We start from the raw sequence: 20439 nt of genomic DNA on the forward strand, positions 1-20439 counted from the left end.
GCAATAAGGAGCAGTAAGAGGTAGTAAAATTACATGACATCACAAGGCAACACATAATGAAAAATACAATAGAGTGCACACCATTACACAAATAAATAAACAGATACCTAAATAAAGGCCTACGTACAATGACTGCAAGACTGGTTTTCTTTCAGCCACTTTTTGATGCGAGATTTAAAGTTTTTTTAAAGTACTGCACTCTCACCACCGTCCGTAGTTTACAGTGCGTGGTGAAACCTGCGATGTGACAGATAATCTCTTGAACTTGAACTGGAACGGGCGCGGCTGAGACTGACTCAGATCCTTCCACTGCCAGGGAGCGGTGCGTACACAGCGAAGGTGAGCCCTGAGCGGTCGACAGTCGCTGACTCACTCAAACCCGTCTCCCTCTCATGTCTCGAAGTCTCGAAGTAGGAGTAGTATCAAATATTTGATTTCATAATTAGGCGTCGTGAAAATATACCTACTGTACATAACAGGGTCCGACTTTGTTATCGTAGCTTTCAGTTTGCAAACAGTATCTATATCCTTGAGGCTTATCCTTCCTCCAACGACCACTCTCGTGGGCCGTGTTTCAGTTCAGTGAACGAATCTTTTGAACGAAGCGATTCTAATGATTCAATACACCGAAAATAACTGTTTTGCCCCTCACTAATCTGTAGGGGGAGTTAGGGGGGAAAAAACCGTTTTGGACAAAATTCCAAGATGGCGGGAAATTCCATCACGACGCAAATGGACGGCCTTCTGCGTAACAGCCTCGGCACGAGCCAAGGAATCCGTGGACGCGATGATTTCGCTCTCTGCGACCAGCGGTTCGGAAACTGTTCGACGAAACCTAAAAGCGGTCGATCGATATAGCGCCGCCATCTGGCCGACCAGATGTTGCGTCTCCCAGTCCGGGAGCGCGTCGAAAGCGATCTTTCGCAGTTGGGTGTCCGTGGGTTTCACCGTTTCTGAGCGCCAGGCACCTTCAGCGGAGAATGATTACAACGATAAACCAAAAAAAAAAAAAACAAGAACAAAAACCAAACACTACCATGGTGCATAATTCAGCTCCCAGCTGAATCAGCAAATAACAGCATGTGTTTGTGTTTTTGTAGAGGGGCGCAGGGCTAAATTAATACGATGTGATTGCAATTGCGACTCGAATTACATGTTGTGTCGTTACTCCACTTGGAGTAGAAAGGTTTCTTGGCAACAGCTCACTGGCAACCCGCCAGTCTGGTCAAATTCCGCGTCAACAGCGGCTCCATCCGCCGCCCCGCAGCTGTCACTCACAAGTGATGACGTGTACTTCCTACGCCGGTCGCACGACACAAAGTACGTCACTCTGACCACGCCCCCGGTCAACACCAATCTCGACACAGCGGGTGGGGGTGGTGTACGCAGGGCTCGGCGATTATTGAAAGTTATTTGAAACGTGAATCGGGCCGTTTTGTACAGCTGACTATTTATTCACAACCGCTTCGGTGCGTAGTGTTTGCGTACTCAGTATTACGAAACGCGTGTATTTATTTTGATAGTACGTGACTATCCCCCCCCCACCTTGGTGAAGTGGTATCGCGCGGTTTGCCTAGTCGGGCCTCGGCTTAGACGAGCCGAGGAAACGACGCCAGAAGCCCCGTCGCCCGGTCCCGTCGACGGCAACTGCGATGGTGTACAAGCCGCTATCAATTTGACTAGGATTTGACGAAGTCGGTTAGCGTTGAAATCTCCGAACCGAGTACCAGGCCAGAAAGCTTATCGAAACAATGTCCACCCCGGCGAGAAGACGACTGATGAGAGATTTTAAACGGTGAGTCGGTTTTTTTTTCCCACGGCAACGCTGATGGTGGAGCGGTGTGTCGAAAACAACTAGCTTAGCCGTTAGCTTGTTTTGTTAGCGCCCTGCCGTCCGCAGTGACAACGCCGCCCGTGAAAAGGTTCCGTTTGACGCTGTGCCTTTTAATTTTTTGAGCGCCTCGGTCGTTGAGTTGTTTGGGAACTGCTCGACGGCGGAGCGAGTCGTTCCCTCGATAACGCCGCTTGCCCACCGACACTCAGCTAGCGACCATTGGCTAACAGCTCGGATTTCCACCGTCATCCCGTCGACTGATTTACAAAAACCCGACTTCACCGGTTTATCATGGATCATTCCCTGATCCCCGAGGTAAAAAAAAAATGCCGTCTTTACAGCAGCTCACACATAAACAATAAGTAATAATATTAAAGTTATAAATGATCATCAATGCAAAAATGGAATAAACTTAAAGATAAATATAAAGCATGCTGCGCAACAACCTAATTAACCACCCCCCCCCCAAAAAAAACGTTCTATACCATGAACTTACAATTTAATAATTGTATAATAATATACATTTTAAAACTAGAAACAATATACCCAGAAGTTACCAATGACCCTTTGAGGAAATGTACAAGTTGACGTTGACATAAAATATATATTTACACATGCGCTGTGTACCAGGGTGGTTAACAACGTGCTTATAACAATGTGGTGTGTGTGTGTGTGTGTGTGTGTGTGTGTGTGTGTGTGTATATATATGTATATATGTGTGTATATATATATATATATATATATATATATATATATATATATATATATATATATATATATATATATATACACACACACACATACACACACACACAGTATTGTAAAAGATTATGTCTGAGTCGAAGTGGTGGGGGGAATCGAAACTCCACCAGAAGTCCACCAGAAGTCCGCGGGCTAAAACGATGTTAATAAAGGTTTGACACTCCACTTTGCCCACCCCCTTCAATTATGCTCTGGGTATAGGCTACATATAATTTAAGAAATGCAATTTTCCACTGTTAAATTGGATTAGTTTGTGCCTGCCTATACAATCTACTACAGCAGAGTCAGGCTAAAAGTTGTGACCTATGTAGCCTAACATGGCCCAGTTCAAAGTGGATAAAAAAAAAATACCTTCTATCAACAGTGACTCTTTTTATTCATATTTTATTAATAAGCAATCAAAAGCAAAAACAAGCCACGGGACGGGTGGGTGACAACCGTCCCGTTAAATACGGAATATTCTGTTTTTGACAGTTAATCTTGCAGCCCCTTTTTGAACCGATACGGCGTTTAAATCTAAACTATCTGAAATAAAAGTACTTTTAACAATTTAACCTGACAAAGATTTTTACTTTGATCTAAATATCAATTTTGCCAAGTATGGGTGGGATCATGCATGTATAATGCAGGGCTCAACACTAGCTTTTAAAAGTGGCTGCCAGGCTAAAAATTGCAACCATATTTTTGGTTCGGCAACCAAAAGCATCAAACTGAAATTATGGTTGCCATTTTTAGTTACCTTATATTTGTATAAATGGAGATACTACTTTTGCACCGTTCCATTGAAAAGTGGCTCTCTGCCAAATGAGGTCTGAGCCACGCTCATTATCACTGCTGTCTACAAAGATAAGAACTGGTTATTAAATTGTGACGGATATATGTTGGAAAAGTTGAACGAATTGACTAAAAAACGACTAGACCTACAATGTTTCCTGTATATTTTTATTTTAGTTTGTTTTCGAAGTACACAATTTAGTGGAAGTTGTTTTTTTTTTTTTTCTGTCTAGTTTCAGCGCAAAAGCTTTTTCACACTTGGTTTTTGTTAACTACAGGGATGCACATGTACAGTGAAAAAAGGTCTGAAATATACTTGTGGTGGTAGCCGATGGTTTCCCGAGTTCCATGAACGCAGCATCGCTTTGGGGCGCTGAACGTGATATCAGAAGTGTCCACTGGTTAATCGATCGTGGATGACGTAGTTCTCCCCCCACAGACTCTTCCGATAGATTTGGATGATTCACACAAGTCGCCCAGAAAATGAGTTGTTTGCATCCCTGACTGTAATAACGTGCTCTCCTGCTTTCTACTCGTTCCGACTGTAGCAGTATTTAAATAGCACTTCTGCAACAAATAGATTTATTTTGGAGTGTACATTTTGCGATTTATTGTCCGTATCTTTTCACGTCGATGTGGTTGCCGAAGGGGGCAACCAGCGGTCATGAAGTGGTTGCCCCCACACACATTCTGGTTGCCCAGGGCAACCGGGTAACAATTACTATCGAGCCCTGATAATGTCTGCACAATACGGTTTGCGGCGCACAAACTGAAGTAACATCGTCACTAAAATAACTTAAGAAGGAATCAGTGAACGAATAGAAGGAACTAAGAGAACTGTAGGAAACCGTTTTGACCTATTCCCTCCAGTTCTTTAGGTTCGTTCACCGATCCCTCGCGAATGACTTCTAGCAGTAGTAGTATGTGTAGACAAAAATGTCAACACATGCAATTCGTGAAACTGCTTTTCAGGCAACATTTCTAAACGAGTGCATGTGTCTAGATTTTAAGCCTTTTCTTTTTTTTTTTTTTTTTCATAGATTTAACTTTTCTTTATTTGCTTATTGGTGTTAGTTTGCTGAGGCACTCATGACATACACTTACAAATAGTTTTATTCGCTGTCATGCATTTTCAATGGGCCAATGACCAGTAGAACAAGAACTTCCGTGCAAAGTTTCAGGTATTACAGTTTTTTGACCGGGAAAATCTGTTCAAGTCTGACTTATTTAAATCTCGCCGGTCATAATGTACGGTGAAAATAATTCCTTCTAAGCACAATTTTAATTCGTGCAGTGTGATATAATGATAATTTATCACAATGTTTTTTTTCCACCCGATCACATTGATTTAAAAAAAGTATAATTTTTCCGCAGATCTGTTCCATTTCTGCGTTCAGCAAGTTGCAACGGAAAGCCAATGAGTTTGGACAATCTAAGCTGAACTGTCACCTCTAACCAATCATGTTAGTTGACATAGAAATAAGCCCCGGCCCCTCATGAACAGGTTGAAGTTCGAGCTTGTAAACGCAAACGGAGCAGTGTCAGAGCAAAAGTATCCAGGACCTGGAGGAAACACAGAAAGACGATGTAATGTGACAAAGACACATACATCCGTAGTTTTGCTGTTTTTTTTTTTTTTTTTTTTTTTTTTTTTGTTGTTTTTTTGGGGATATTTAAGGTCTGACCCGAAGCAGACCGTAAATATCCATTGTAGAAAATATGTCGACAAGATGTTCAACACCACAAACTTCTATTATTTAATTACACCTACTTGTCATATTTATTTTGTGTTTTGCTTATCAAAATTGTATTTTAGTGAAATGTTAATTAAAGCGGCTACACTTGTTACTTATTGACAACGAACAAAAATAATTTATAATTATATAATTTAAAATATTCCTAATATTTTTATTAGTACAACAGTGTTAACTGATGGGACTAATTTTATTTTAAATATTCAATAAAAAATATTATAGATTGACATGCATTCATTCTTTACAAAGCCTGCCTATCAATTGTTTTCAATCTCAATAAACACAGATAATATTTGGCTGGAATCTCTCCCATTTGTCTGGGACATTGACACAAACACAAACTCTGCTTCCTTGTAAACTCTTGTTTACATATTGATTGAGATAGATAGCGAGGATTCGATTCCAGGGAATAGTTCAAAAGTTTGTGAATTCAACTCTGGATGAATGGGCGTTGATGTCACGAGCGGCTTTTCTCCGCGGCTCCGCAGGCTACAAGAGGACCCTCCGGCCGGTGTCAGCGGCGCCCCATCTGAAAACAATATCATGGTGTGGAATGCAGTCATATTTGGGTGAGATATCGTTGTCTTCCTGGACCCCAGATCTTCATATTTGTGTTTATGAATAGTTTCTGTGGTTAAGTTGGAATGAGTAAACCCTGGTTTCTGTTTTTTTTGTTTTGTTTTTTAAACAACCCCGCAGCCCAGAGGGAACACCTTTTGAGGATGGTGAGTGTTAGGATGTGCCCGTGGCCTCATGCTTGTTAAGTGTGTGTGTGTGTGTGTGTGTGTGTGTGTGTGTGTGTGTGTGTGTGTGTGTGTGTGTGTGTGTGTGTGTGTGTGTGTGTGTGTGTGTGTGTGTGTGTGTGTGTGTGTGTGTAAAAAAGAAACAAGGCTTAGTGCTCAAAATAAATCACGTCTCACTCATGGGTTGGTAAATCTGATTTTTATTTTTTTATTTTTTTTATTTCATCTAAATCTTGTTCTTGCTTTTGACGGCCCTCCTCCCCAGGTACATTTAAACTGACAGTAGAGTTCACAGAAGAATACCCCAACAAACCCCCCACAGTACGATTTGTTTCAAAGATGTTCCATCCAAATGGTATGTATGTTGTCCCATCCCACCTTGAGGCAAATACTGGAAATGAGATGTTTGATTTTGCTTGATGTCTTTGTTTTCTTTTTGCACAGTGTATGCAGATGGAAGTATATGTTTGGATATCCTACAGAATCGTTGGAGTCCCACTTACGATGTATCCTCCATTCTAACTTCTATCCAGGTAGGTGACGTCAAAGCGGAACGTCCAGTGCATATTATTGCCCCCAATATATAGAACGATATCCGAACCCTCTCCGTTTCTTTCCTCCCTTCAAGTCCCTGCTTGATGAACCAAACCCCAACAGTCCAGCAAACAGCCAGGCAGCGCAGCTCTACCAGGAGAACAAGCGCGAGTACGAGAAGCGAGTGTCGGCCATTGTTGAACAGAGCTGGAGAGACAGTTGACCACACAACCAGCGTGGCTGCTCTCACTGGTTTTGAGCTGTGTGTGAGTGTGTGTGTCGCAAGTTTTAGTGGAGTACCTCTTAATTTCTGGACCCTTCACACCTTTTTGATTTTAAGCTTTTATGCACTTTACCACCACTTTCCCCATTGAAAATCCTTTTTGGGGTTTTTTTTTTTTTTTTTTTTTTTTTGTTTTCCCTTTTTCAACAAGGAGCTTTTTTTTCTTTGAGAAGGAATCATGTGCTGCAATTGCCTTTTGAAATCTTGTCACTAAGGACTGTTTTGGGCCATCTACCAAAAATGCCTGTGTGTGCTATCTTGCTGTAATAAACCTCATTATGTTTAAGGATGTATCTGTATTCAGTCTGCATCCCCGATCCTTGTTTTCCCCCCTTTGTCTGTTTTTATTTTCCTTAAACACTTTCTGGGCTCCAAACTGATCACTCACCTGGGGAGAACTTTAAGCCTAAACATCTTGGCCTAGTCTGCATAAACCCCACATCTTAGTCATGTCTTTGCTGTGTTGTGAACCGTTACATGCATGACAGAAACAGTGTATTCACGTTCCTGTTACGTACTTGTGTATATAAGATGAAATGTGCATCTCAGTTTATGTACAGGTTTTGCACTGGTTTACCCTCATGTGATTTTTTTCAGCACTTGTAAATAAAAAAGGCAAATTGACAAGTGAGCTTCTTCCTTTCAGTGGAATTCCAGTGTTCAGATAAGAAATGCAAAGCCATTTCCATTGTCGCTCTAGTTTCAACTTTTGTCTGTTTCTAGTGATTTCAATTTCTTGCATCCTTATGAGCAACAATTATCTGAATATCAAGGAAATGAATCTTACCATAAACCTCATGCCAAAGAGATACAAATTTAGAGTGACCGTATTCCAGTCCAAGTTGAGTTATATTCAAAAGCCCTCCGCAGTAAACAATATTACATAAGTCTTAAAGTAATACTGCAAAATACCATCGAGCCCCAGTGACAAGTGCAACACGTGAGGGGATGCGTTGCTATTTTGGAGAGTGCACAGGCAGGGTCAGAGCTGCCACTTTGGTAAAGGGCTTTCATAACAAACCTATCCTGATCATTATCTGCAACTAGACAGACTTAACCTGTAAATGTTCAGAACAGACCAGAAATCAAAATGAATACAAAAGATTTATTTGAGACTGCAGCAGATTATCAATTGAGATGGAGCTCATTGGCTTATATCATAGAATTAAATACTGTTTATGAATCTTTTATTTGTAAATTGAGGATGGACAAGGAAGGTAATACTGCATGCATGGTACAACTTATCGTACAACAAATTATAACCATGGGCTTGTAAGTGCAGGGCAGTCTGAAAACATGCAGGTTCCATTACATAATGGCTATAATACACAAGTGATTCTGACCAGGAAGTGAGTCCCATGTCTGACAGCTATGTAGCACTTACAAAAATAACTTTTTACAAGGGTCCCCCAACACAAACGGGACACAAAATGAACATTCACATGGCACGGCAGAGCGGCTACCTGTAAGCCCGCTCCCTTTTCGCCCTCTCCAGGGCCTTGTCCATGGTCTTTTCGTTCTCGCCCCGACACTTGGGGCAGAACCACTTGCCCTTGGGCTTGTGATGGAGCCCGACACAGGAGAAGTGGAACCACTCGATGGGACATTCGTCGTTATCGCAGCCGATCATCTCCCCGTACGACACCTGCTCACACAGGCAGTACGTGGGCTCGTCGGGGTCGATGGGCAGGTCGGGGGGCGAGACCTCTCGCTCGGACTTCCCCTTCGAACGCTTCTTCTTCTTGGAGGACGTCTTGGCCCTCTTTTCCCGGGAGGCCCCCAGGCCGGCGTCTTCGATGGGATCCAGACCCCCGCCGTAGCTGTCCCGGTTCTCGCCGTTCTTCTGCCGCCGCGAGCGCTTCCCTCCGGCCTTGTCGCCCCCTCCGCCACCGCCCGAGCCCGAGCCGGGCGTCACCTCGTCGCGCCGCTTGTCGTGATGCCCGGCTTTGCCCGGAGCGGCCGCGGCCGAGGACGACGAGGACGACGACGGCGGCGACATCATGGACGCCGCGGTGGCCGTCGTGGAGGTCGTCGTCGGAACATGACTCTCTGGGGTTTCCTGAGACGAGTGGAGGAGCTCTGAGTGCCATTCCACCTGTCGTGTTCGGTTTTCTACCAACTCCACCTGAAATAATAGTCGGACACCAGTTGATATTTTAAGATAGCACGACGGTGAGGATGCGTATCGAGCAGATTGAGTAGTTAATGATCAAGTGTCAGAATGTCATTCCTCAATTCCCCTTGTAACAACTGTTCCACATATGTCCATTTCAATGCTGCACTGCAGATTTACACAGAACCTAATGACAGTCAAGTTGGTGCCCAAAATAAACAAATACAGATATAAAGCCGATTCCTACTCCATCCCGAGATGGAAGCGCCGGTGGTTACGTACCATTTGGCTGGCAATCTGGATCTTCTCATCTCCGAGTTCCTGGCTGCGGATCAGCGCTCTCTGAATGGACAGCTGAAGTCTACGTCGCTGCAGCGGGTCCGACTCCCGTCGGTACCGTTCGTAGGCGTCATCGAGCTCCTTCAGGACATCTGCCAAAAAAACGATTCAACATTTCAACACAAGCAGTGGCGTTGATGATTCAGAGTGACGTCATTTGGGTGAAAGGCCGATTGGGCAAAGATATAAACACAGGACGAGAGGACACCTTGTAGAAAGTACAACTCGCTCTTTTTATTTATTATTGTTTACCTTGGTATTTTGCATCAATTTCCTTCATCAGCGACACGTTCCTCTGCAAGTCGAACGGCAGCGATTCGACCAGATCCAAATATTCCTCAACGTAGTTCGCCACCACGTGGACCGGATCCCCGTTGGTCGGGTTCAACATCGTCAACGTCGTTGTCGGAGGGAACTCCACCCGCTGCACCTGCAGCAGCGACACGACAACAGTTCAACAACAACAACAGCAGCAGCAGCAGCAGCAGCTCCCTCAGTGCAACCGCATCTGCTGAGCGATAACTACTGTGTACGGTTTCGTTTGATTTGCGCGTCCTTCCCACGGATCGCCCCCGCGCGGTTTGACGAGTTGTTTAATATTACCCGGGTTTAGATCTCAGGCCAACGTAGGACGAGACAACCAGGCGTCGTTGAGTGTTTGCAGCCGCGTGGAAAACACCGAGTGCGTTTTGACCGCCGCGCTCTGTCGTCACCGCTAGCCGCGGACAAGACACGGCGCAAACAAGTCCACGCGTCACACACACACACACACACACACACACACACACACGCGGGCCAGGAGCTGTAGTAGCAGCGTTTTTACACCTGCGCGTTGTCGCGTCGCGGCTCTCTATCCAACGCCGACGCGGGGTGTCGTGCGGGGCGAACCCGCAGGAGGAACACCGAAGTGGGGTGGGGAGAAGCTAACCGTTAGCAACAGCGAGGCTAGCGCGCGGGGTGGGGGTGGGGGGGTCGCGGGATGTGGGGACGCCACAGCGGGTTCGTAGAACTCAACCGTTCGTCGCGGGGCTTTACCTTCGTGAGTATTCCACCCCCCCGATTTTCTCCGCAGGGACGCGCGCCGCCGGTCGCTTTATCCTCCGTGGCACCGCTGGCTCCCGCTGGCTCCGTCCCCGTACCCGCTCAGACAGCGCCGGCGCCGATGCTAACCGCTAGGACGTCGGACGAGGCCTTGTGCGCATGCGCGGCCGCCGCTCCGCGGAAGCGCAGAGGAAGCGGCCATTAAAGTCGGAGCGCTCGGTCGGCGTCACGCCGCCAGAAGCTCCACATCTCCGGGTCGCCATGCGACGCAGCGGTGGATCCATCCCCAGACCCTCCTGAAGTCGATTCAGATATGGAATCCATTTGACGATGCGCAGCCACAACAACACCAATCTCGCCACAAATGCTTTCTAAGCGGTTCGTGGGAATTATGAATGAAATGCATGTGGTGCGTGGGATGACTGAGTCTACAGCGCCACTCGGCGGTGGGAAGGTGCATTGCTACTGCTATAGACAGACATGAGGCAACAAACATCCACATATATATATATATATTTTTTTTTTATTTTAGAAATCGAATAGGTCTTTAAATTACTTCATCACCAATTTCTCCTTTCATTTTCATTTCACACGGAGAGTGCAAAATCCCACTTGATGCCTTGATCATGGATAAGAGTGTGTTTGCAGTTATTAAGGATGGTTGGGGGGCGGTACATGACATTTTTACCCAGGAGGGCGTTTTTCTATTGGACCTACTATAGGCACATGATGTTTGTCAGTGCTCAAAAAAAGGAAACAAAATAGTGCGTGTGTATGCTATAAATATTTTTACAATATGAATGATAAATTATATTTTGTTAACTCTCAAAGAGTTTTTTAAAAGCAGAACCGATTTCCAAGATCATATCAGAAGTCGTGGTGGATCTGCCATGTTGGTTGAAGGCTTGACTGTTGCACTGTCTGGTAAGAGAGCACGCCCCAAATGCTGCCAACATTGATGGATTCGGACTGTGGAAGAATAACAAAATGTTACAGAAGTATTGGTAAACACGCCACATACAAATTATTCTATATTAAATTAAACATTGTACATATTAAAAAATATATGTTTCCAGATTTTATATTATCTCTTTAAACTCAATGAGTCTATGGCAGTACCTTTTGAAATTTCCTGCAGAAGAAGCATATGCCCAATGTGCCAGCACACCAAGAGATCCTGAGAGGAGGTCGCCTTGCCCACCACACCTTCTACCACTGCCTCCAACACTGCATGAGAGCACTGAAATGCACAGCAGACACCGGTAGATATGTGGGCAAAATGTCTTTCTTGTATGTTATCTAAGGAAAATAAATAAGGAGCATAAAAGACATGCACTAGCATACAAAATGTCTGTTTGCAACCCTAAGCTGAGATAAGACTACATTAATCTCCAGAGGGAAATTCAGGTGTTATGGCGGCAAACAGTATAAGCCAAGAAAAAAAGTGTGCATTAGTCCAAAGGGGTGGGGTGGGGGCTCACAGCTGACAAGTGCTGGGGTCACAGGTGGTGTTGAACACATGCCCTATAATCAGAATCACTTTTATTCGCCAGGGACATCTACATATACGAGGACTTCTGTGTTCTGGTCAAGTTTGGTGTGTTACACTGCAAACCATTAGCATTAAAAAGCTTAACAGCCTGAAAAATGGAGAATAAAAATACAAAAATAAGTGAAAAAAAAAAATATACACACACACACACACACACACACACACACACACACACACACACACACAAATAAATAGCTATAAAAAATAAAAACAGCAATAGTCAGATATAGACATACAAAATGTGATACTATGCACAGGATAAATTTTTATGGTATATTAATTCTAAATATGAATTATTACTATGTGCTAATAATCTTATTACAGTATGTACAGTACCAGAGGTATTGCACACATTATTGCACAATTTGTGTGAACGTGTGTGAGTGAGTGAATGAAAGGAGGGGCGGGTGGGAGTGTGTGAGTGATTGAAATGTGTGTTTATGTGAGTGAGATTATGTTCTTGTGTGTGATACTAACCTTTGCTTCCATCTGTGATAAGATCCCTTTCCCCTTTGAGAACCACAGTTAGGTTGCCCATAGCGACGCTGAGCTGCATGGCACTGTGTTGGTGATCACTGCTGTCCATCGGCTCATGGTGCTGAAAGAGCAAGGTGATAAGACAGACATACACAGAGAACATATTCTATTACTTATTATGATGTATCACTTTTAGATTACAGAATGCTTATTATTAGCCGGTTGAATGTTGTTTAAGACTGACCAATGCCTCGTATAGCCGTGTGAACTCCATGAAGTTAGGGGTGAGGATGCCCTTCCGGTAACCTTGAATAACAGATGGCTGCTGAGAAACCAGCCATAATCCATCCTGTTGCAAACAAACAACATTGCACAAAAACAAAACACACACATCACATACACGTAGCAAGTTTGACTGTCTTTTCAAATTTAATTTAATTGGTTTGGCTGGCAATATGCTAATGTATTGTTATTTATCTAATCCAGGTAATACTCACTGCGTCAATGACTATCGGAATATCTCTTGCTTTTGACTTTTCAATCACCTCCTAAAAGAGAAAAAGGTTTTATTTAGAGATCATATCTGATGACAAATCACTGAAAATGGTTGTCAGTAATGTGTTGTATTTCACATGCCTTTGCTGTGTTCAGTAATGCTTCTTCTCGGCCAAGTCCCGGTCCAACCACAAGACTGTGCAGTCTGGGAAGCCACTTCTCGATCTCCTCCACTGCATTGGGGCCATCGCTTGATACGCATTCCATATGTTAAAAACAGAAGGCGTTAACATGCATACTGTCATAGTATAACAAATAAAAGGCAATGCCTCGATACAGATCATATTCAGATAAGATATTTTTATACACCCACATGCCCTTGGTACCCAACTATAACACTGCTGTGTATACATAGAAGGCATACTAATTTATTACGAAGCCGTTTCCAATCTTTACTTTGCTTAAAAAAAAAAGGAAGAAAAAAAAAAAGGCAGGTTGACCAATTCCTCTACACCTACAACCTGTTCTGACCAAAACAAAGTAACCAAGGCATTTTTGGGCCGTTCTGTGATGTTATGGCATTGTTTTTAAGCCAAAGTAACGTTTTAGTAGCTCAAACAAGTGGCTGGCATTTGTATGTGTGGATTACATTAGAATGTGTGCAGTGAATAATCTGAAAATATGTTAACTGGCATTTACACAGTATTCAAATGTTTTTAAGTACATGAATAAACAAAGAACAGGCCTGTAAAATGCAATTTACCATATGAGTCAGTGTTCCATTTAACACTTACAGTACAGGGTGAACGATTAGCTCGGGGCTGTATGATTTAATAACGGTTGCAGCATCCCTGGTGCAGAATACATGGGCCAGGTCTGCACCCTGGACAGAGGACAGAGAGTCACTGTCACTGGATCAAACCCAAGATTTACAGCAATTAACAAGTAACAAGACTGGTCAACATTTGTTAATAAAAAAACAACAAAAAAAAACCAACACAACATTTCAGAAAGCATAATTAGAACAAAGTATTATTATTATTATTATTATTATTATTATTTACCACTTTCAAAGCAGAGATCGCAGCAAAGTATGGGGCTCCTGTGTACCTTCACATAAAGAATGCAAAGAGATTAAAAACAAAAAGTTCAACAGAGAAGCCAAACTAAAAAGAATATACCACATAAACCATATAGAGCTTCGGTGCAACATACTCTTTGCAACCACCAATGATCCCAACTCGCCCGTCTTGTCCCTTGTGCTTTTTGGATGTCAGTGGTGGGACCATGGTTTTCACCAGTGAGAGCGTTTCTTCATCCATACCTCTGTATGATGTAGACCCAAGGCATGAGAAGCGTTCGAACACTGCAGGGGGGGAAAAAAACATGATCGAAGACTATAAGTGTAGAGGGACACTATGTCACCTTATCAGGCCTTTCTCATGTATAATAATAATAAAGCGGCATGAATTGATGCACAAATGGAATCGTGTTAGTGCAGCTGGTGTTGACAATCCACCTAACACAAACATGATTTCAGTTTTAACAGACTGCACCGCCTATGGCGCTGCATCGCCATTTCCCCTTCTTCACACTGTGCTAATCCAGCTTCAGGCTCCACGGAGGACACTGAAGCCTGTACCTAATGCCGAGGGGTCTGAGTTCAACGGCCGACTCTCTTGGTGGAAACAGCCTGCCTGAGGTGAAGTGTGTCTGAGGTGACTGGACTGTCCACGCGTGCAGGTGGGCGAGGCACTGGGGTACACAGGGCCGTGGGCAGGGGGCACGGTCCTGGAAGACGGGGCTGCAGACACGGGGCTGGCAGAGGAGATCCCAGAGAACATCTGACCGAGCATGTGGAGCATGTGAAGCTCCCGCGAGTGCTCGGCCTCTCGCCGCCGCTCCTCCGCCTGCAAACGCTGCTCCTCCATCCGGTAGAAGCTCTCCTCGGCTTGGGCGCTCTGCTCCAGGAACTGCTCCATCAGCTTCTCCATGGGGAAGTTGGCCCGTCTTTTCCTGGGCCGTTTAGGCCTACTGGAGTTCAAAGTTGTAGCCGATTGGATGTTATTTGGTCGCGCTGAAGAACCTGCAAGCGGAGGGTCAAGATGCCTGAGTTAAAAACGATGCGTTATGTTTATTGCAGTTTGTAGCAGATAATGTGTACTGCATCGGATGTATAGTTTCATGCAGGTTAAGTGGGGTCCCTGCATGTTTAGTGAGTTCCTGTGGGTTAAGAGGGGTCCCTGCAGGTTTAGAGGGGTTCATGCATTTTTAGAGAGGATCACGCAGGTTTAGAGAGGAATTCACACAGGCTAGGACGTGTTCACACCGGTTTAGAGAGGTTCATGCGGGTCGGCGAGGAGCATGTACTCACTATTGTTCCCCACTGTCACTTTAACAGGAATGGGAATGGGAACAGTGGGATACTCCAACTTGACCTCTGTCTCAGCCGGCATGGGGAACTCCCCCATGCTCCCAGAGTATGTGTCCTGACCATCCTCCCCATCCTCCTCCAGGCCGTCCGCCGTGTCCTCCATACCCGCCCCGACGTCAATAAACTCCTGGGGATCGATCGTCGGGCGGTTGCTCAAGATCCTCTCCATGGTGTCGTAGAACTTGCATATCTTGTGGTACTGGCCGTTGTTCCTGATGTTGCCCTCCTTCGCCAGCAGGAACTGCCGCTTGAGACTTTTGATCCGCACTCGGCATTGTTCCGGGGTTCTCTCGAAGCCGGTGGCCAGCAGCCGCCGGGCCACGTCGCGGTAGACAAAGCTGTTTCGGAAGTTTCCGTCCAGGGCCACCTGGATGTCCTGCTCCCCCCAGATGTTCAGCAGCGTTCTGGTCTCCACGTCCGACCACAGAAACCCCCGGGTGTTGTTCGCCTGCATCGTGGAGGGCAGCGCGGCTGCTTCCCTACCAGGGACCCAGACTAGCGGAGTGGCGGACGGACGACGAGACCGCGGGCGATGACGGACGGGCGGCCGGTGCTTGCCTTGCCTCCCGGTCGTGAAGGCGGCCAACTTGGGACGATTACGCGCTCAGTTTCCCCAACTTCTGGACAATTCGACGGCTTGTTTCGAGCAACTCCCCCGATGCTAACCCCAACCCCGAAGCAGCGCCGACTAGCTCTACCCCTCCTACGTCATAACCAACGCAGCCCGTTCCTCCTGCGGTCCGACTGGCTTGGGACCTGCCTCAACGCCCGCTCGCCGAAGGGGTCCGTCGCACCATCGCCGTAACACTGACCTCGGATCAGTTGTTAAGAGGGCCACCTAACCCGTCTCCGCCATGCCCCGCCGGCCACGCTCAGCCCTCCGCGGGGTCCTAGTGTCCCCTCAGCGGCGACGCGAGACTCGTGTGCGAGTCGTGCGGAGCGAACGGGAATCTCAGGGGAGTCGGGAGTCACTGCGGCAAAAAAATAAAATTAAAAAAAAACAAAAAAAAACCCCAGACAAGACAACCGACTCTCCGGACTCGTTCATCCCGCCAACCGGGAGGGGGATAAACAAAGGCGCGGGGAGACGGAACGACTCTTTTCGTACCGGGTCGACTCGTCGAGGACCAAGTCGCCGAAGAGGTACGGTCGTCTATCACCCGCAGACTGTCAAACCGCCGGGGCGAGTTTGACACGACACGAGGCGCGGCGCTAACGTGACGCCGCCGTGATCACGAAAACAACAGCAGCAGCAACAGCGGCGGCGGCGGCGGCGGCGATGGAAACGAACGCTGCGGCGCCTCGACCTTTTACTTTACCTCCCCCGTCGAAACAGCCCAGCGTCGTAACGACCGCGAGCGCGACTGCGGAGCCGCAGAAGACGAGCAGCCGGATCTCCCGCGGCATCCCGGCCGTTCACCGCAAGATGCGAGCCACGAACGCGCCGCGATTCGCACGCCGCCCGGTTCCTCTTACCCAGGCGCGGACGGCGTGAGGAGGCCGGCGGCAGCGGCAGCAGCAGCGAGGCGGCTCGCCGGAGCATGTGGGCGACACGACCACAACACGGCACCGGAAGAAACGAGGACGCGGCGCTGCCACCCCCCGCCGCCCCCCATTGGCCGAACCTCTTAAAGGGGCCGCCACACCTCGAGCGGCGCGCCCCCGTCTCCCCGAACGAAACGCGCCGCCCAGCGAGATTCAAGATTCAAGATTCGAGATTCGAGATTTTTTATTCGTCACATACATACACATGCTTTCATACATATATGCAGTGAAATGTAATGCAACGCACCCGGTGATAACACACAATATGTCCTAGGAAAAATTTCTTTCTAATAGAACAACTAACTGCCTCCTAAAACGTAGTACAGTGAGTCGAATACGTATAGAATAAAAATAAAAATATATGGAATAAACTAAAATACAATAAAAATAAAATGGAATAGATAGAGGGAATATGCTTATGTATATGGAATAGGCAATAATGTATATACAGATATGTGCATTAAAGTGGCATGTGAATTAAAGTGGCATGTGAATGTGAATAAAGTGAGGTGGTGTTTGGGATAATACAGCACAGTATACAACAGTACGGTGCAGCAATACAGCATCACGAACAACCCTGAACAGTGACACAGTATGCGGTACAGTATGCTTCCTTCAGTACAGTAGGTAGTGGAGCCTATGTGTGTGGCTCAGTGAGGACCCCTGGTGAGGTCAGCATTGACAGTTCTAATGGCTTGCAGGAAAAGGCTTGCCTGACCGCAGCAGCTGAAACAGTCTGTTGTTGGGGTGGTGAGGATCCTTCATGATCCTGCGGGCTCTGCTACTACACCTCCTGGTGTATAACTCCTGCAAGGGGGGGAGGGTAGTTCCAGTGGTACGTTCAGCTGAACGCACCACCCTCTGCAGGGCCCGCCTGTCCTGAGCAGTACAGCTCCCAAACCAGGCAGTAATGTTGCCTGTCAGGATGCTCTTCACCGCTGCAGAGTAGAAGGACTTGAGGATCCTCACCGAGACCCGGAATTTCCTCAGCTGCCTGAGGTGGTAGAGACGCTGCCTCGCCTTTCTCACCAGAGTGTCTGTGTGTACAGTCCATGTTAAGTCCTCTGTGATGTGGACTCCCAGGTATTTGAAGCTGCTCAACCTGTCGACAGAAGTCCCATTTGCGGCTTAGTGCGTTTTCAGCGGGGGTTTGCAGGGGCGGCTTTGTGCGTTTTCAGCGTGATCTTCTCGTTTTCTTGTTCAGCTATTGCGAGATTATGACAGCGCTGCGTTAGAATGCATGCGTTGTAATTTATATGCTTCAGTGAAAGGTTTAAATGCCTTATCTAATGAGTGCACATGTTGAATGATTTGTTTCAATGGAAGCAAACAGGATGAGGACAGTGACCTGGGGGCCACCGGCCAGTTTGCCTGTGTCGAACTTCAAGGGAAAACCGGCCTGTTTATTTTTTCGCATCATTGAATCGCCTCACAACCCTGTTAGAAATTGCTCTCTTATAATCGATTTAATTCTGTTTTATATTGGAATAAATTCAGTACGCGTGTGGATTAATTAAGTATTGTGATTCGAAAAAAATATTTGATGATAGATTTATCAATAAATTATCACCATGTAGCGGGCCACATTAAATTGTCTGGCCCCAGGGCCTGTGGTTTGAGACTCCTGGTATAAGCCATTATTTATTAAAGCACATGATGACTGCTTTTGCAGAGTAGTATTGGCCATATAAACACTTTGAAATGTTGATTTGTAAACGACACATAAACAACTTGAAGGAAAAACTGAAGAGGCAAGATTGATATATGTACATTTGTTGGTTTTATAATAATCATTGTAAGATATTGACAGTTTGAGTGCACAATCAGTGCATTCTTGTCTCTATAAAGTGCCAGCTACATAAATATGGGATAAATATTAATATTTCTAATAATATTTCTGCAGATAAAAAAATATGTAAAAATTCAGGTCAAAAATAGCTGGGTCATTATCCAAAAACGTGCCTTTTCCCATTCTTAATGTTTAATTTTCAAAGTACTGTTTTGAAACACTTTAAGCCCCTTTTTGGATGGACTAGATTCTTACCCCCAGGAAATGTCCCGTGCTATCTCTTATTTCAAATTTATTTCACTTATAATCAACATGTATATGTGTCAACCCTGTTACTGACATATAAATTACTGTTGATAAGGTTTTAAATCCATATTTCAAACAAATCTGATTTACTATGAAAGATAAAAGCGCCCTTATTACACTAAGTGTGTTTGTAAAGTGAGAATATTGAATAGTTTACTGTTTTACATTGATGAATATGTTCATTTACAGTTGACACCTTCACAGCATCTTCTGTTTTAAGAAAAAGTTTTCGAAACAAAATAGTAATACCCCCCTTTTTTGTGGATTACTGGTCTCTTTTGCTTAACATATAAAATTTGTGGATTTTACATTTGTCTTTTCATTTTTTCAATGATATTAGAATATTATAGGCAGTTAACAGCTAACAGTTACCATATTTGTTAAACTGCTTAAGTTACAGTTATTGGTGTAATGAAGTTATAATAGGACATTCATAAACCTTTAATTCAACATCACTAATCAGAATATTTTGGAGACAGATTTATTGGAAGGTTTTAGCTTAGAAGCATTATTAAAAAATGGTGATGATACTGCAGATGTAAATGTAAACCAATTGTTCTATTCAAATCATGAAGGATGACGAAATTACATCACAATTAAATGATCTATTGAAGATGTTCAGCCTTAACAGAAGAAACAAAAGCCTAATATTGTATCTGCTGTGCCCCTCAAACGCAATCAGTGGGACCCCTGTTTACACACACATTCCCCATACTGGTCAACAATCTCGGCGAGGAACCACAGCGGAACCCAAAAACTCTGAATGCCCCCTTAATCACAGCATTCTAGAACCGGAAAAAACAATCCTCGGTGGAGATGAGATTTTCAGAACTTTATCACACCTGTGCAACTCAATATTTCTACTTTTACTTGCTATTGAATGAATAATCTTTAACTGTCACACGGCACACCACACTACAACACATGCACGCACACACGCACATGCTTTTTGCATGGGGCCGGTGAAATGTGGCCTCTGCATTTGACCCATCCTGGCTTGTCCTTCATCCAGGGGGGCCGCCAGGAGCAGTGGGCAGCATTCGACGACGCGCCCAGGGGACCTGGTTCCATATATCCATCGCTGGTCAGACGAAGATGTGTGCATGTTTTTGGTGGGGGTCCTCACTGACGTTAGGTGGAGGAAACCCCATGTGAGCACGGGGAGAACATGCAAACGCCACACAGAAAGGCTCCTAATTGGGAGATAACCCACCCGGAGCACGGTGCCAACAGCGCCCCAGGTGGGAGTGAAACCCAGGACCAACTTGCTGTGAGGCTGCAAAATGTTCTAACAAAAACACACAAAAGCCAACCCTGTTACTTTTAATGAAAACATCCCTTCAGAGATAATGGATTGTTCTGAAAGACAACTGTTCTTTTTAAAGACAAGTAAATGTCCTCTTAAAAAAATAATTTAAAGAAGAGGACACTTGTCATTTCACCATCAACTTTGTAAAGGGCAGAGGATTTCACTTCTTGGAAATTGGGCAACTTTCGGAACAGTCCATTATCTCTGAAGGGGTGTTTCCATTAAAGGTAACAGGGTTGACGACAACCAGGGGACCCAACTAAATTGTTGTTTTTTTCAACATTTTACAGATATTAAGAATAAAACCCATTCATGAGTAATGAAACAACACTTGAGGTTTTATATATGTTAAAGT

General features: G+C 45.1%; 3 protein-coding genes across 3 annotated transcripts; 1 reads left to right on the plus strand and 2 right to left on the minus strand.

Annotated features, from left to right (window-relative positions):
- The first annotated feature begins 1613 nt into the window (after positions 1-1613).
- ube2al (ubiquitin conjugating enzyme E2 A, like) lies at positions 1614-7305 on the plus strand. Its single transcript, XM_080018698.1, has 6 exons — positions 1614-1795; positions 5613-5693; positions 5824-5849; positions 6133-6222; positions 6312-6400; positions 6496-7305. The coding sequence occupies exons 1-6, from the start codon at positions 1752-1754 to the stop codon at positions 6622-6624; spliced, it is 459 nt and encodes a 152-aa protein (XP_079874824.1). The 5' UTR covers positions 1614-1751; the 3' UTR covers positions 6625-7305.
- Positions 7306-7822: 517 nt separating this feature from the next.
- Positions 7823-10274, minus strand: ing1 (inhibitor of growth family, member 1). Its single transcript, XM_080019468.1, has 4 exons — positions 10172-10274; positions 9389-9566; positions 9080-9228; positions 7823-8809 (listed from the first exon to the last, which is right to left on the minus strand). Exons 2-4 carry the CDS (start codon positions 9525-9527, stop codon positions 8144-8146), a joined length of 954 nt encoding a protein of 317 aa, XP_079875594.1. The 5' UTR covers positions 9528-9566; positions 10172-10274; the 3' UTR covers positions 7823-8143.
- A 435-nt stretch (positions 10275-10709) lies between these two features.
- naxd (NAD(P)HX dehydratase) lies at positions 10710-15855 on the minus strand. The gene is made up of 11 exons (XM_080018754.1): positions 15076-15855; positions 14344-14787; positions 13917-14067; positions 13766-13811; positions 13496-13584; positions 12843-12951; positions 12704-12754; positions 12451-12555; positions 12207-12327; positions 11297-11417; positions 10710-11146 (listed from the first exon to the last, which is right to left on the minus strand). The coding sequence occupies exons 1-11, from the start codon at positions 15587-15589 to the stop codon at positions 10996-10998; spliced, it is 1902 nt and encodes a 633-aa protein (XP_079874880.1). The 5' UTR covers positions 15590-15855; the 3' UTR covers positions 10710-10995.
- Between the last annotated feature and the right edge of the window lie 4584 nt (positions 15856-20439).

Source organism: Zeus faber (assembly GCF_960531495.2).
Source record: "Zeus faber genome assembly, chromosome: 18".
Taxonomy (NCBI): Eukaryota; Metazoa; Chordata; class Actinopteri; order Zeiformes; family Zeidae; genus Zeus; species Zeus faber.